The 14,222-nt window shown below is 42.4% G+C and overlaps 1 protein-coding gene and 1 long non-coding RNA gene across 6 annotated transcripts in view; one reads left to right on the top strand and one right to left on the bottom strand.

The window, feature by feature from the left end:
- PREX2 (phosphatidylinositol-3,4,5-trisphosphate dependent Rac exchange factor 2) overlaps positions 1-13,394 on the bottom strand; it is a 290,193-nt gene extending 276,799 nt beyond the window's left edge. The window contains exons 1-2 of one of the 5 annotated variants that reach the window (XM_039522701.1): positions 12,802-12,927; positions 12,423-12,542 (exon numbers count right to left, since the gene is read on the bottom strand). In XM_039522701.1, coding sequence (XP_039378635.1) covers positions 12,423-12,518 — 96 coding nt within the window. In that variant the 5' untranslated portion in view covers positions 12,519-12,542; positions 12,802-12,927. Of the gene's footprint in view, positions 1-12,422; positions 12,543-12,801 lie in introns of all 5 variants that reach the window. The other 4 variants (XM_039522705.1, XM_039522703.1, XM_039522702.1 and 1 more) reach the window with 4 other exon arrangements.
- Positions 9,117-13,364, top strand: LOC120397156. The gene is made up of 2 exons (XR_005593694.1): positions 9,117-9,251; positions 13,205-13,364. It is a non-coding gene; the product is annotated as an uncharacterized LOC120397156 (long non-coding RNA).
- Positions 13,395-14,222: the final 828 nt, after the last annotated feature.

Genomic DNA, 14,222 nt, shown 5'->3' with positions numbered 1-14,222 from the left:
TTGACCTACCTGGGCATTGAGCTGGACACCAGGGAGGGCGTATCTCGGCTCCCTCAGGATAAGCTTCAGGAGCTATCGGGGTTGCTCCAGAGAGCACTGAGGGCTAAAAAACTCAGGCTGCAGGAACTGCAATCTATTTTGGGGCACCTGAACTTTGCTTGCAGGGTTGTTGCCGCGGGGTGGACGTTTTGTGCCCAGCTGGCAGTGGCAACGGCCGGCATAGCCAGGCCACACCATTACATATGAATCACTAGAGAGATGAAGGAAGACTTGGGGGTGTGGGAAAGTTTTTAAGTCGATTTAATGAGGTATCATTGTGGTGGGAGGAACGGTATTACAAAGGGGGTTAAAATGTACACGGATGTGGCAAGGGGCATGGGTTTTGGGGTGTTTTATCAAGGCAAATGGTGTGCACAAAAATGGCCTGCCACCTGGACACAAAACGGGGTTGTGCATGACATGAACTTCTTGGAGTTTTTCCCCATTTTAGTTGCGGTGGTGATTTGGGGATTGGAGCTGGATAATAAAAGGGTGTGCTTCTGATGTGACAACATGTCAGTGGTACAGGTTATCAATCGCCAAACTTCCAGATCGCACAGGGATATGAAGTTGGTGAGGGTGTTTGTTCTACAATGCTTAACCTTCAACATCTGTTTTTCTTCAAAGCACGTGCTGGGCATGGATAATGGCATAGAAGACACCTTGTCTCATTTCCAATTTGACAGATTTTGTAAGCTTGCACCAGAGGCTAGCAGTGAACCCGAGCAGATGCTGCTGGCTCTCTTTAACCTCGGAATGTGATGTGGTCGGCAGAATGGAGATTTTTTGGCTCCAGCTTACAAGTTGTTTACTTTGTTTTCTTTTAAGGAGTCTTGTCAATTCAAGGATCCAATGAATGTGTCACCTATGCGGCCCTCCATGGATGGTGGCTGTTGCAGTACCGGTCAAGGACAATGCAGCTGCTGGTGCCCCTTGACGGTCACACATGGGACAATAGGTTCTTTCTCCCCAGTAGGGCTGCTAGGCAACAGGCCATTTGGAGATGTGTGGGAACCCAGCTGGGTTGGGGGGGGCTGGAGGCAGCCAAGCAAATTGCTCGCACCTCCTTGTGGTGGATGTTCAGTGCAGATACTCCATAGGGAGGCAGCCAGTGACCAGATAAATGGATTGGTAAAGGACTTAAAAGGAAATACTGGATAATGGAACAGAACGAGGGAAGGGGTTGGGGATGCCTATGATTGGTACAGCTGGGAGCCGCCGCCCCCGTTCTCATAGCTCTCCTTAACCCTCTTATGAGGGTGGTGGATGGTAAGGTCCAAGCCGTGGGTCGGCTGGGGGACCTGGATGGAAACAAAGCGGGGCTGGTGGAAGCCCCAGAGAATTGATTTGAATAAGCATGGATTTGCCTGCACTGTACACTTTATCTGCCGGGTAGTCCCAGACATATATAATAAAGTTGAGGCCTGATTAAAACCTATAAGTCTCCTGTCCTTCTTGCGGTGTACCTAGACAATAACTTTTCTTCTGTCTTTACAATCACCTTTTACTGTACACAATAGTTTTCCTAACCCATTTGAATCATGGTTTCAGTCAGAGAATTTTTTATCTGTCATGAAGTTCTGCTGAAGTCTTCCAATTCTCCTCACTCTTCTTGACATCAGAGCAGCATTCAACACTATGGACCTCTTACTAGATGCTTCTTATAGCTCTCTGCAGGGATCTCTGCTTCCAACCCACCAGGATTCCAAACCTTCCTGATTAAATGTTTTTCTCTGAACTTAGATTGACTTTCAACATACCTACACCAGAAGGTTAATTTCTCAGCTCTTTTTGATCTATCTTCTCTTTTCTGTCATCTGTACCCTTAAACTTTAGTTAATGAACCACTCAACCATGCACTTTTACTGGCACATTTACTTTTACCGACACTTATATGAGTCTTTCAGGAGATTCTAGCCATCCTTGAAGCTCAGGGACAGCTTCCCCTGACTTTGTGTTCTATTACCTCAAGGAATAAAAGAAAAGGAAGTGTGTACATCCTTAATTAAGGGTCTCAATACACCTTACCTAAGAACAGTGAAGGGTGGAGGCTCTCAAATGTCCTTCATTTTGGGGAAAGTCATTCATTTTAGGCCCAAAATCACCTATACATCATATAAATGTTGCATCTCCTCACTTATACTTTTGAAAGTTGTTTACATAAAAAATAAAGAAACATGAAATTGAGGCTATAGAAAGAATTATTTACACTAAAAGAATGAATCCCACAGGAATTTAAATTTCCTATATGGGTAATTCTTTGGTGACCCTCATTTTGGGTCTTTATCATACATTGCAACATGCACTTGAACTTTGGCAAGTTGGGAGGTATGCTGAAAGAAAAAAAAATAATTTCCCTTTTCTTATAGGGAAACAGTCAGGTGTTCTTTAGTATTTTAAATTACACTTTCCTGAATTTTCAGTTTATTTCAAAACCACAAATTTGGATGTGCCAAAAATTAATATTTGTGCTTTCAACCTTGTGTGTTATTAAACTGCAAGAGAAAAAGGCCAAAACGCATTTTTACTTGTAGTAGATAGAAGTGTCTATTGGTGTAAATTTGTTTAAGATGACCATTTCTACAGAGACATCTTATGAAAAACTGGAACACGTCAATTTTCTTCATGCTTTAAATGAATCTCAGAAAATATCTTTTTACATGGCATAAACAGGAACTAAACAGTATAAAATGTTTTATGATCCAATTCAAGCTGACAAGACACATAACTATACCAATTCCCGTAACATTTCAGATATGTGCCACAATTACCCTTCCTTCTACCCCCTGAGGACCTTTGTAATGACCTTCTAATGAAAGGATACTTTGTACAGTGTTGAGCTTCAGTTGCTTTCTCCCACATTAAAATCTCATATGTAATTGTTATCCTTATAACTGCCCCTTTTTACAATGCTCAGAAATTACAGATCCCTAGAATAGTGTCATAAAGCATGTGAGGTGTGCCACTTCTTCTAGCCATTTGATCAGCAGTATGTTTAGAATCATAGAATATCAGAGTTGGAAGGGACCTCAGGAGGTCATCTAGTCCAACCCCCTGCTCAAAGCAGGACCAATCCCCAACTATTTTTTTTTGCCCAAGATCCCTAAAGGGCCCCCTCAAGGATTGAGCTCACAACTCTGGGTTTAGCAGGCCAATGCTCAAACCACTGAGTTATCCCTCCCCCTGAGAGAATGCACTTATAAAGTTTGAGGATGATGCCAAGCTGTGAAGGGTAGCAAGTGCTTTGGAGGATAGTATTAAAATTCAAAATGATCTGGACAAATTGGAGAAGCTAAGGTAAATCTTAAATAGACCAAATAATATAGTGAAGCAATATTCCAGTGTTGTTACTCAACTGTATGGGGTCCAAAAAATCAGCAGCTTCATTTTAGAATATTTAATTTTAATGAAATAGCTTTGCATTTTTAGTATCTAGTTTATGAGAAGGCCACAGTGAGGACTAAATTAAGAGGTAAAACATGGCTTAATGAGTTTACAAAAGAAACAGAGAAAATCCTAAAAATGTTTGAAGTGAGAAAAAATATTTTTCACGTTCCATTTTTCTGAGTCTCATTATGCTCATTACAATAATATAAAGTCAAATTTAGATTATTTATCAGACAAGAATACAAACCAATGAATCATTCAATAGTTACTGTATGTTTATATGCTGAGCACTTTCTAAACACATCAATTCCTTATCTGGTATTTTTATCTAGAGAAGTTATATACAGTCTACTTTGCTTCTTGTTTCAGACATACAACTTCCACATTTAAACCTCAAAGATTATTTCTGATAAAAAAATGGGAAATACAAATGTAAATTCTTGTTTACTGATTTATGTTTGATTATGATTCTGTTTGAACAGTCCAATATGCCATCAATATCTTTAGGAGGAATAAAATATGAAGTGCATTTAATATAAATTAGTTGAGCAAGTGGTGCTGGCCTTGTTCTTCAGCTATTATTACAAAGGAAAATTTCATTTAAACATATGAAGCATGTAAACGTCAAGTATGAGTATTGCAAAATACTCATTTCAAAGTTAAAATATAGGAAAACCTATCCAGAGGAAACCTAATAGATCCCAGGAGTACTTCTGCTCAAAGCCAACTTTAAAATTGTAATAAGTGCCTCCATGGAAAGAGTAGAGAATAGGTGGTTTATCATGGGCCATTTTCACAAAGACATTCCACCAGCTACTCTTGTACCTCAATGAAACAAATGTAGAGTAAAACCTCTGCTCTCTGCTATTTCCACATCTGCTCTCTTCAAGGCTAACCGACTTTTACCTTCCAGCAGAATTCTTACACCTCTGCTCTGACCTGCTACAAATCCTATGGTACTTCTACTTCGTGCTCCTGCAGAGCTAGTTTCCTAGCACGCTTCACCCATACACCTGACAATGACAGCTGGAGGCAGGAGCTACTTCAAAGCAGACTGGCATACAAAATGCATTGAAGCCAGGCTGCCAAGAGCACAAAGTGGAGGCAGGAGTTCAGTCACAACCTCACATTATTTCATTGCAGGAACAGTGGCGATCTCTAAAATCTTAGCTCTGCCCCTACAGTGATGTATCATAGATAACTTGACTTGTAAACAGCCTACATAGAATTACGGTAGCAATACAATTTTTACAGAATGAAACTGGCTTTGAAAAATTATTCTTACACAATCTCTCAGAGATGTTTTAGTGGACAAACATTTCTTTAGCATCAAATATACATAAGAAAAAAAAAGATAGCCTTGTAGTTAAAGCATAGGGCTGGAAACCAAGATATCTAGGTTATATTTTTAGCTCTACTACCAACCTCCTCTGTGACCCAAATTCACAATCTCTCTATGCATGAACCTAAACTTCCTCATCTGCAAGGTTGCTGAGGCTTAATTTATTAATGACTGTAAAACATTCAGAGATCTTTGAAAGGAAACTGTTATAGCCTATGTAAGAAGCCTATGAATCTGCCCAGCCATTTTTAAGGTCAGATGGGGAAAAATGCATAGGCATAAATACAAAAAGTTAGCATATAGTCCCAAATATCTTCACAAAAAAATAACTAGATACCCAGATAGAACCAGGGTGATAGGTGTAGTGTAAAAATTTTGAGAGCTGAACCAAGAAACTTCACCGTAATTGCAGAAGGCACCAGAAGCCAACTGTATACAGTTAACTGTTCCTGTCCTCTTGCTCTGTATCTTTTTCAGTGCTTAGCTTATACTCAAGACAAATTCTGTGAGGTTGAGGCTTTCAAATCCAATTTCCCTTTCTCCATCAGGCCAGAAATTCAGTCAGTTTATTTCCTCCCCCATATTAACATTTTCCAGAAGAGAAGATAGGCCTGAATTTTTCAAGGGTAACAGTCTTGCTCATTCCAAAACAGATTACAACAAAGATGCATTTATAGTAGTCTACAGCAAAGACAGACCAAGGAGAAAACCCAATTAAAAATAGGAGACATCTGTACTGAGTACAGTGTAGTATAACCTAGTGTATTCAAAGTAAAATAAGTTACTTAATAGACAGCCCCCTTAAAAGCTTTGGCCTTTTTGTTATTGTCAGTCCTCGAGTGAACCTTGTCCTTAACTCGTTGAGATAGGAAACACCTTTCTTGACAATAAACTTTGTAAAATATCTTAACTGTTTTCCTTTATGGGGAAATAAATAAACCACTTTTAATACAGCTTATCGTTTACCTTGATAAAGGCCACAGGTGGTGCTGTTGATATTTAGTTTTGCCTGAGTAAGAATAGCATAACATATTCAGGTTTTTCCTCACTTTGTAATGCCTAGACAAGTTAAAAAACAGCAGAAACTGGAAGTGAATGGAAAAAGATGCTGACTTTCTATGGTAATTGTGTTTGCACTTCCTTTTGACTTTTTATGATGTAGCAGCCATAGAATTTGTGAGGGGTGAGAGGGGGGAGTTAAACTGAGGAGAGGAAAAGGAAATCACATAATCTTATCAAAAAATGCAGCCAGCCAAAATCCTTCCCTTCCATTCATTCAAAAACCTTTTATAAAATATAAATGCAATTATACATACTATTATGAAGTCACTAATTATTATAGTAATTGATTAATATTTTTCCTAGCAAATTTGTACCAAACTACAACTATAAAAGAGTATTTCAGAAGTAACTCATGTGTGAGAGGCCCAGGAAGCTTATGGCACTGTGCAGCACTACCATTTGGGGAATCTCATTTCAGTCTCCAAGCTCCTCATTGCTAGAAACACAGAGGGTGAAATCCTGCCCCACTGAAGTCAATGGGAATTTTGCCATTGACACTAATGGGGCCAGGATTTCACCCAGAGCCTTAAATCTCAGGGGACAGAACTCCTGGCATTTTTCAATTCGTTCCTTTGGCTAATGTGTAGAGAAGCACTGCTGGACTCCAAAAGGAGCTGTGTAGGGCCCATGGTAACATGGGGTCCAGAAAAGTCATTCCAAAAAAGCCTATTCAGTTTAGATCAAGTTAGCTTGCTGTTCTATATTTAAAGCAAAATATGCAATTTTAGTTTTACATAGTGTATCATATATAAATGAACACAGACAATTAAGGGTATCTATTGTATTTTCTAAAATGTCATTTCGTGACCGATGTTAACACTGATGAAGCCACAAAAAGGTTAATAAAAAAGCACCATTACCATAAACTCCCAATGACATTATATTAAATATCATTCCTATTTTTTTTCCTCCAGAATAGTGACTAATCTTCCCTCCACTCCACACCCAGAAGGGGGCGGGGGTTCATGGAAAGTGTAGTTTATAGCTTTTAAATACAGTCTTCCCTTTCATTGGAAAAGTCAGGATTCTCTAATGTTCTTTGAGCTGTATGAAATGGCATGATTAGCAAAATAAAGTGCTGTACTTCCAAGTGTTGGAGAACTCTGAATGCCAATTGGTTGGTGACGTAGTACTCAGAAACTTCAAGTAATTCAAAGTATTCTTTAGCTATAGAAACACGATCTCCTTTAAAAATGCTGTAGTGCCTTAGATAACAACGTTTATTGTTTGCAGTAATGTTAGCAGTATTTATTAGTGTTCTTTAGTTACACTAACTTAACTTTCCTATAATAAATTAATATTGGCATCCAATTCAAACTCCAAATGCTAGAATGAAATATTCTAACAATAAAGGCCATGTTTCAGTCAGATACATAAGCACATGCATAACTTTAAGAGTATGTCTAGCCCTATTCATGGCAATGAGACTACTAGTATGCTTAAAGTTATGCAAGTGCTTAAGTACCTATCTAAACGGGGCCAAATGTCCAGTTACTAGTTAGGTATCAACTGAATTTATATATGACATGCTATTAAAGTTTGTCACACAGAAAACTCAGAAAAAGGAAAGAATAATTTTAATATAATCTGGCCCTCTCAGAGATTGCCCTGTGATGTGTGTAAGCTAAAAACACCAAAAACAGGCAGGTATGAGAAATCACATATAGATGTGACAGCATGCCCAATTCAGTAATGAAAGTATTTACCCAATTTGACATACCTCTGCTGTATTTCACTTAATATACACACCAGCCTGGCAAAACTGTGATACAAATTTACCAACCCCGACAAAAAGTCTTCTTGCCCTTCCTTGCCATGATGATAATGATGGATGAGGAATGACTGGAGGAGAAAGGTATTTTATTTATCTAACCAAAATATTCTCAGTGAATGGGTAAGCAGAATTTTACAATTCAGATACATACTAAGACTACAGTGCCTTATTGTTAAGGTCCTACCAAATTCATGGCCGTGAAAACCACGTCACAGACCATGGAATCTGGCTACTGTAGGGGAGGGGAAGGACTGGAAGCGCTCCAGCCAAGGGCTCCTACTGTGCACCAGGCTCCAGCTGCTAGTCCCAGTCTGGGGGGGAATGGGACTTCCTCTTCCCCTGCGGGGGCTGCTCCCAGAGCTGGGTCAGACCCACCTCCAGGAACCTTCCGCAGCTGCAGGAAGCTCCATGGATCCTGGCTGGGAGCCCGGCTCTGAAGGCAGCGCACAAGTGAGGGTGGCTGTCAGCCCCCAACCTGAGCAAGCGGCTGGGATCCCAGCTGTCAAATGCTGACCCAGGCAGAAGGCTGCCATGAAAACCAGGACATATGGCAACCCACTGTCCATACCCTGCAATCTTCACTTCTGCTCTGTTGCAATGGTGATGCTGGCTTTAGAGCTGGGCACCCAGCCAGCAGCCGCTGCTCTCTGGCTGCCCAACTCTGAAGGCAGTGCCCCTGCCAGCAGCAGTGCAGAAGTAAGGGTGGCAATCCCACAACCCCCCTACAATAGTCTTGCAACCCCCACAACCTCCTTTTGGGTTGGGACCCCCACGGTTGCAACACCGTGAAATTTCAGATATAAACATCTGAAACTGTGAAATTGACTATTTTAAAAGTCCTATGACTGTAAAATTGACCAAAATGGACCGTGAATTTGGTAGGGCCCTACTTATTGTATATAGTCCAATTACTTCACTAGGTCTTGAAGAAGCATCTGTGTCAATGTCTTCAGACTTTCAGGTTTTCAATTTTAACATTAGAAGGAATTTTACTTTAGGGCTGATAAATCTATTATGATTTATGTTATTTCCCCACACAAACCCCACCCTGTGTTATCTATTGTCTATTTCTTTTACCAATTCCTCCTGAGTCAGGAACTATGATTTATAATAACAGGTACAGAATTCCAGTCATTGCTGCTCAAATCATCTTGTGTTATCACTCCTTAACAGGGCACATTTGATTACAAGGCATAGAATGGCCACATGAAAATTCCTTCCTGAATATTTTATAGGTCATGTAGCAAGGTGGTGGGATACCCCACAGACCCGTGGAGGGACGAGCCTCCCCTAGCACCAACATGGGCGGAGCCACCGGGTCCTGTGCCCGCCCCCCAGAGGGCAGGGCGCAGGACAGGAAGTAGAAAAGCCCAACTGCAGAGCTCATTTGAAAGCCAGCCGCCAGAGAGGCCAGATGCCAGTGGCCTAGCTCTGGGTTGGGACAGGCCAGCAGGCTGCAGCCGACACAAGGACTGGCCAGGGCAGCCCAGCTCAGCCCAGCCCAGCCTACCCCTGGCCAGCTACCCTGAGGAGCAGCCCAGCCTGTCCCTTGCCACCTACTCTGAGGAGCAGCTGAGCCTATCGCTCGCTTGTTACCCAGAGGAACCGGAGGTTTCCAGCACCATCGAGGACACCACCCTAACCCAGGTACCCTACGAGGGGGAGTCTGGAAGTAGCCCAGGGGCAGTCGACCCTGGTCTGGCCGCAGCTCAGCCAGAACCCATGTCAGTGTGTTGCGGTCAGGATCCCCACTGACACAGTAGTGAATCTCCTGCTGCTGCTAGGGCCCCAGGCTGGGATGCAGTCGAGTGGGTGGGCCTGCGTCCCCCCTCCCACCCCACTCACGGGTGGCAGTCTCCCCCTCGCACCAGATGCTCAGAAACCTGAGCTCCTGACTGTTTGTTTGCTGCCCCGGCCTGACCCAGGGCCGGGGCCCATAGCGAACTATTGTGAGGCGGTGGGATCCCCCACAGCCCTGCAGAGGGACGGGCCTCGGCCGAGCCCTTCTACAGGTCAGCTCACCAAAAATGTAAAAAAAATCACCATCATGACCACAGAGATGTCAAATATTTTCATGTAATTTCCAGTATTGGAATTATATTGACATTGTTATTCCTAACAGAACTTGTTCAGAATCATATGCGACGAATGTTAACAAAAAAATGTTATCAGGCAGCTGGTAAAATGGGGTATGGAGTCTTTTACCTCTTGGAAGCTAGCCCAGATTGATAGTGACTGAAAGTTATACTGACTGACACAGTAGCCTGTGTGAAATAGTGATCAGATACCACAATGATGAGCACCAGCACAGTGCCTATAACAAGAGATAGTAACCTTAGTCTAGTTTGTAATGGGCATGCAAATAGCATAAAAAACATCTCGCAACGGATAAACTTTTTGACAGTTTTAGCAAAAATTCCAAGGATTGAATGGGCCTGGAGAACAAATTACCCTCTTATCCTAAGTGAGGGTCCCTGATTGAAGTCCATTGACAGGGTAGCACAGCGAAACCACCCCAGACCTGAACCAGTTCTACAGATAAACAAAGGACTCTAATCTTCAATGTTGTTAATCCCAAATCTTTCACTAACATTGCATTCACTTTCAAAATGAGAAAAATGACACCATCAAATAATTTCTCATGGTTTTTCATACAAGTTTTCCCTATTAATTTTGGCCTTTTTCATTTACCAACCTAGTTTTTTATTTCCTATATTTAACCTGTCTGAAAATATGACCATTCTTAACAACTTGAATTTCCACACCATCTTGTCTAGTCAAACTAGCTTGCCATATACACCAGGGTCTCTTGTGTTGTAATGTTTGTAATTGTAGCTAGTTGCCTCTCCAAACATAGCATAACGCATTGCATTCTGTGGGCCTCACAAAAATAGGCCCTGATCTCAAGATGTGGCAAATATTTTCTGATCCTGTTAATTTCAACCAGTAAAATGTTTTAAAGCACCGAGGGATAGATCCACAAAGGGTCTTAAGTGTCACAGTGCTCAGCCTTCCATTGCCTAATGTTCTTGTGCCATGCCACCCAGTGGAATCCACAGCTCCAGACTAGATGCCCAAGATCTCTATACCTAGAGAGGCACCGAAAAATGGGATCCACAAAGGCCAGCATGCTGAGCAGAGAGCTGCCTAAGCTAACCAATAGGAAATCTATCTGAGAGTGGGGTGTGGCCTAAGCACTACCCCTCAAAGGGAGTTAGGCACCTAAATCTGGGTCAGAGGGAGGCACCTATCTCCACTGGATTCTCAGTCATGAACCCTCTCCTGGAATTAGACACCTAATCCCCTTTTTGCAAAAAACACAGAAGGAATTGAAGCTACTGTCCCCTTTATAACTTTTAGCCCATTGGTAAGCACACTGGCCAGGGTTCAGTTCTCACCTCTTCCTGATGTAGAGCAGGAATTTGAAGTTGTACCTCCCTCCTCTCAGGAGGGTGTTCTAACCACCAGGCTATTGGGTATTTTGGGGAAAGTGTCTCTCAATCACTTCTTTTGAAGTTGGTCCACTGTATATAGAGACCCAGATTCCATTCCCTCTCCTCCAATGGGTGTTTAATAATTTATACACTCTGGAACTGCTTCAATGTAAGAAACTTGTCCCAGAATACCCCATAGTCCAGTGGTTAGGGAACCCTCCTGGAAGTGAGAAGACCCAACATCAAATCCTTGCTCCACATCAGGCAGGGGAGGAACTGAATCCACTCTTTGAAAACCAAAATCCTATAAGGAGTCTCAAGTTGGATACCCAAAGATTGAGTATCCCAAATAATCGGTCACTTGTGAAAATGTAAAACATTATAATTATTGTGAGGTACATCAAATATAGAGCTGAAAACCAAATCTTGGACAAAGTCACTTCAAAATCAAATATTTGTGCCAATAAGCACAGCATGGTTGCTAAATGGAAGCATAGTATAGTACAATTTTACTACCACTTTCTCTTTTTTAATATTCAAATATAAAAGCAAAATACATTGGACCACTGATCATTTTACATAAACAAGTGGAGAAAAAGGCTACTCTGTAGATCTTGTTTCACTCCACTGTCTGTGCTTTTATTCTCCTTGCCACAGCCAAGTTGAGAATTTCCTTTGCCATGATAATAAGCAGAAAGTTCAGAGATCTCAAAAAAACAAAGCAGAAAGTTAGCTGTTTGAAAGATTGTCCCTTCAGAGGGGGTGGGGAGGAGAGAAAAGAATGTCAGGGCTATTATGGAAGACCCTCTGGAAAACTAAGCAGATGACTTATGATTTGTTTATCCCAAAGAGGCCTTAAAGTGATGCTGTTGATGCTGGGTGCAAATGGGAAAGGGAAGAAATGTTATGATGTTTGTCTTATCATTCCATAGTGGAAATAGTACTTTCTTTGGTTATACCAGAGGATAACTTCATGAGAAAGCAAAAGTTTCTGCAACTACCTGATTTGAACCTAATAGTAGATCACGTTGTTAACAGTGATTTTAAGGCACAGAATTAAACTAAAACTTACTGCTACAACATACTCTAAAATGCATTTTTTTTTTTTAAATAACCGTTCCTTCAAGTCTCCATCCAACCACTACATTACAAAGCCTGGTTTAAATTGGAGGATATGGGGGTAGAGGAAGGGGTGAATGCCACATGTGGCTTTAATACTCAACAGCTGCTGTAGATCAGAACCCCCCTTTGCTCTTTCTGTTACCTCCCCCCCCCCAACCCACCAGAATACTATGTTTCAAGGGTTATTGTAAGTAAAGGGACTGCACTGCGCTGCCGTCTGGATAACGAGCGAAGACTGAAAAGATCGTTGAACAAAGTGTACCTGGATCTCACTGCTCTCTATTCCTGGATGCCAGTCCCAGGTTAATTGTTTGTCTCGTGGTAAATTCCCTGCAAACGCGCACCCAGGGCCAGCCATTTACAAGCCACTTCGCTCCAGTCTCTTTAAAGCAACAGCAAAACAACAGCTACTTGCAATAAACCGATTGACTCAGGGAAACTGTTTAACTCGGCTCTGCCTCGGAGCGCGTTTGTTTGGGTCTCTCGCCCTCTCCCCCACGCGCGACAGCCCCAATTCCTTGGTGTTGCCCCCCCTCTTGGTAAACCTGTGAGGGCGGGAAGGGGGGTGTTGTTCCTGTTCAACAAGTCACTTCTTGTTCCCTTAGCCACCAATGAACCCGGCTTCGTGGAACTTAACTCACCGACACCAGGAACTCCAAAGTGCCCACATAGTCCCGCTCGGTCTTCAGAAGCTCGTTCAAAACGCACACCCTGAGGCGAAGCTGTTTCTCCGGGTCCTTCCCGCTTTCCCCTTTCCCTTCCCCTTTGCTTTCTTCTGTCATTGTTCCCCAAAGCGAAGCCTCGCTCCCAGCTCCTGCTTCTCCCAGCTCCTCCGCTGTTTGCAGCCACCAATAGGAAAAGCTGCCTCGGTGTTTCCTCTAGCAAAGTTCAGATGGGACAACAAAAGACCCCACTCGGTTACATAGCGGGGGGCTGGTCTTCCGTGGCTTGCAGGCTGTTAACCGGTCTCGCTCTTCCCCTGCTCAAGAAGGGCTTTGAGAGCCGGAGGAGCAAAGCAACACAACTGCGTGTGTTCTTTTCCAGCAAGGAAGCGGGCACAGCCTGTAGGAAATGAGTGGTCACTGGCTCCGGCTCTCCCAGCGCTCTGTGTGACTGCGAGATTGGAAGGCTTCAGCAGCAGCAGCCCGGGCAGCTTGGACATTAATCAAAAGCTTTGTGTCCATGTGACTTCGACCCCTTCCCCCTGCGCCAAATCTCAGGAAAAAGGAAAGGAAGCACAACCTTGGGAAAGATTGCGTGCCAGCAACTGCCTGTTTCACACACACGTTGTGCGCTTGAGTCTGAGGCTAATTGGAGATCTCCAACTCGAGAGGATAAGAATCACTTTAAAATGTCCCAGGCTCGCTAGACTGCTGGGATTCAGGCTGTTGTTTATTGCTTTGTAATAAGCAGCCAGAAAGTGGTTTCTTCAACCCACGCATCCCCCTCTTCATATATAATTATTAACACACACATTATACCAATACGTATATAATATATATTATAGCTTCACGTTTTATATTCTGCCACGTACAGGCAAATACCTGTGGCTCTATGTGTTATGTGTTATATCCACTCATATTTTATATTCAACATTACACACACAACCAAGCACACTATAAACATACATAATAGTTTGGTTGGAGTTGTCCTGTTTTAAAGGAGCTATTAAATCTGTCCAGGTCATGAGGATTACTCTTTGCACTTGGAAGTTCAGATTCGTATAATGAAGACACTTCAGGAATCTGACAGGAAACTTCACAAACACATCCATCCTGTACATATGGGGTGTTAAAATGTAAGTGCATGTCTAAATCCAGACCTTTAATCTGAGACACCCCTGCCGAATTTTGGGGGTACAAATGAAAGGTTTGGGTCTCTCAAATTGCTCTAAGGTTTGCAACGGGAAACAATATTCAGAGACCCTCTTTTTAGGTTCCACATTGAGGTGGTATATTTCCAACCACAGTGTCCCAACAAGAGGGAGTGAAATGGAACCCCTGGACCTACCCATGCCCTCCACCCAAGATGCTAGTCCTTTTAGTGCTTAAGGGAAGAAAAG

The sequence above is a fragment of the Mauremys reevesii genome, linkage group 2 (genome assembly GCF_016161935.1).
Source record: "Mauremys reevesii isolate NIE-2019 linkage group 2, ASM1616193v1, whole genome shotgun sequence".
NCBI classification, from domain to species: Eukaryota; Metazoa; Chordata; order Testudines; family Geoemydidae; genus Mauremys; species Mauremys reevesii.
The sequence above is the reverse complement of the archived record's forward strand: the minus strand, read 5'-3'. Positions and strand labels throughout refer to the sequence as shown.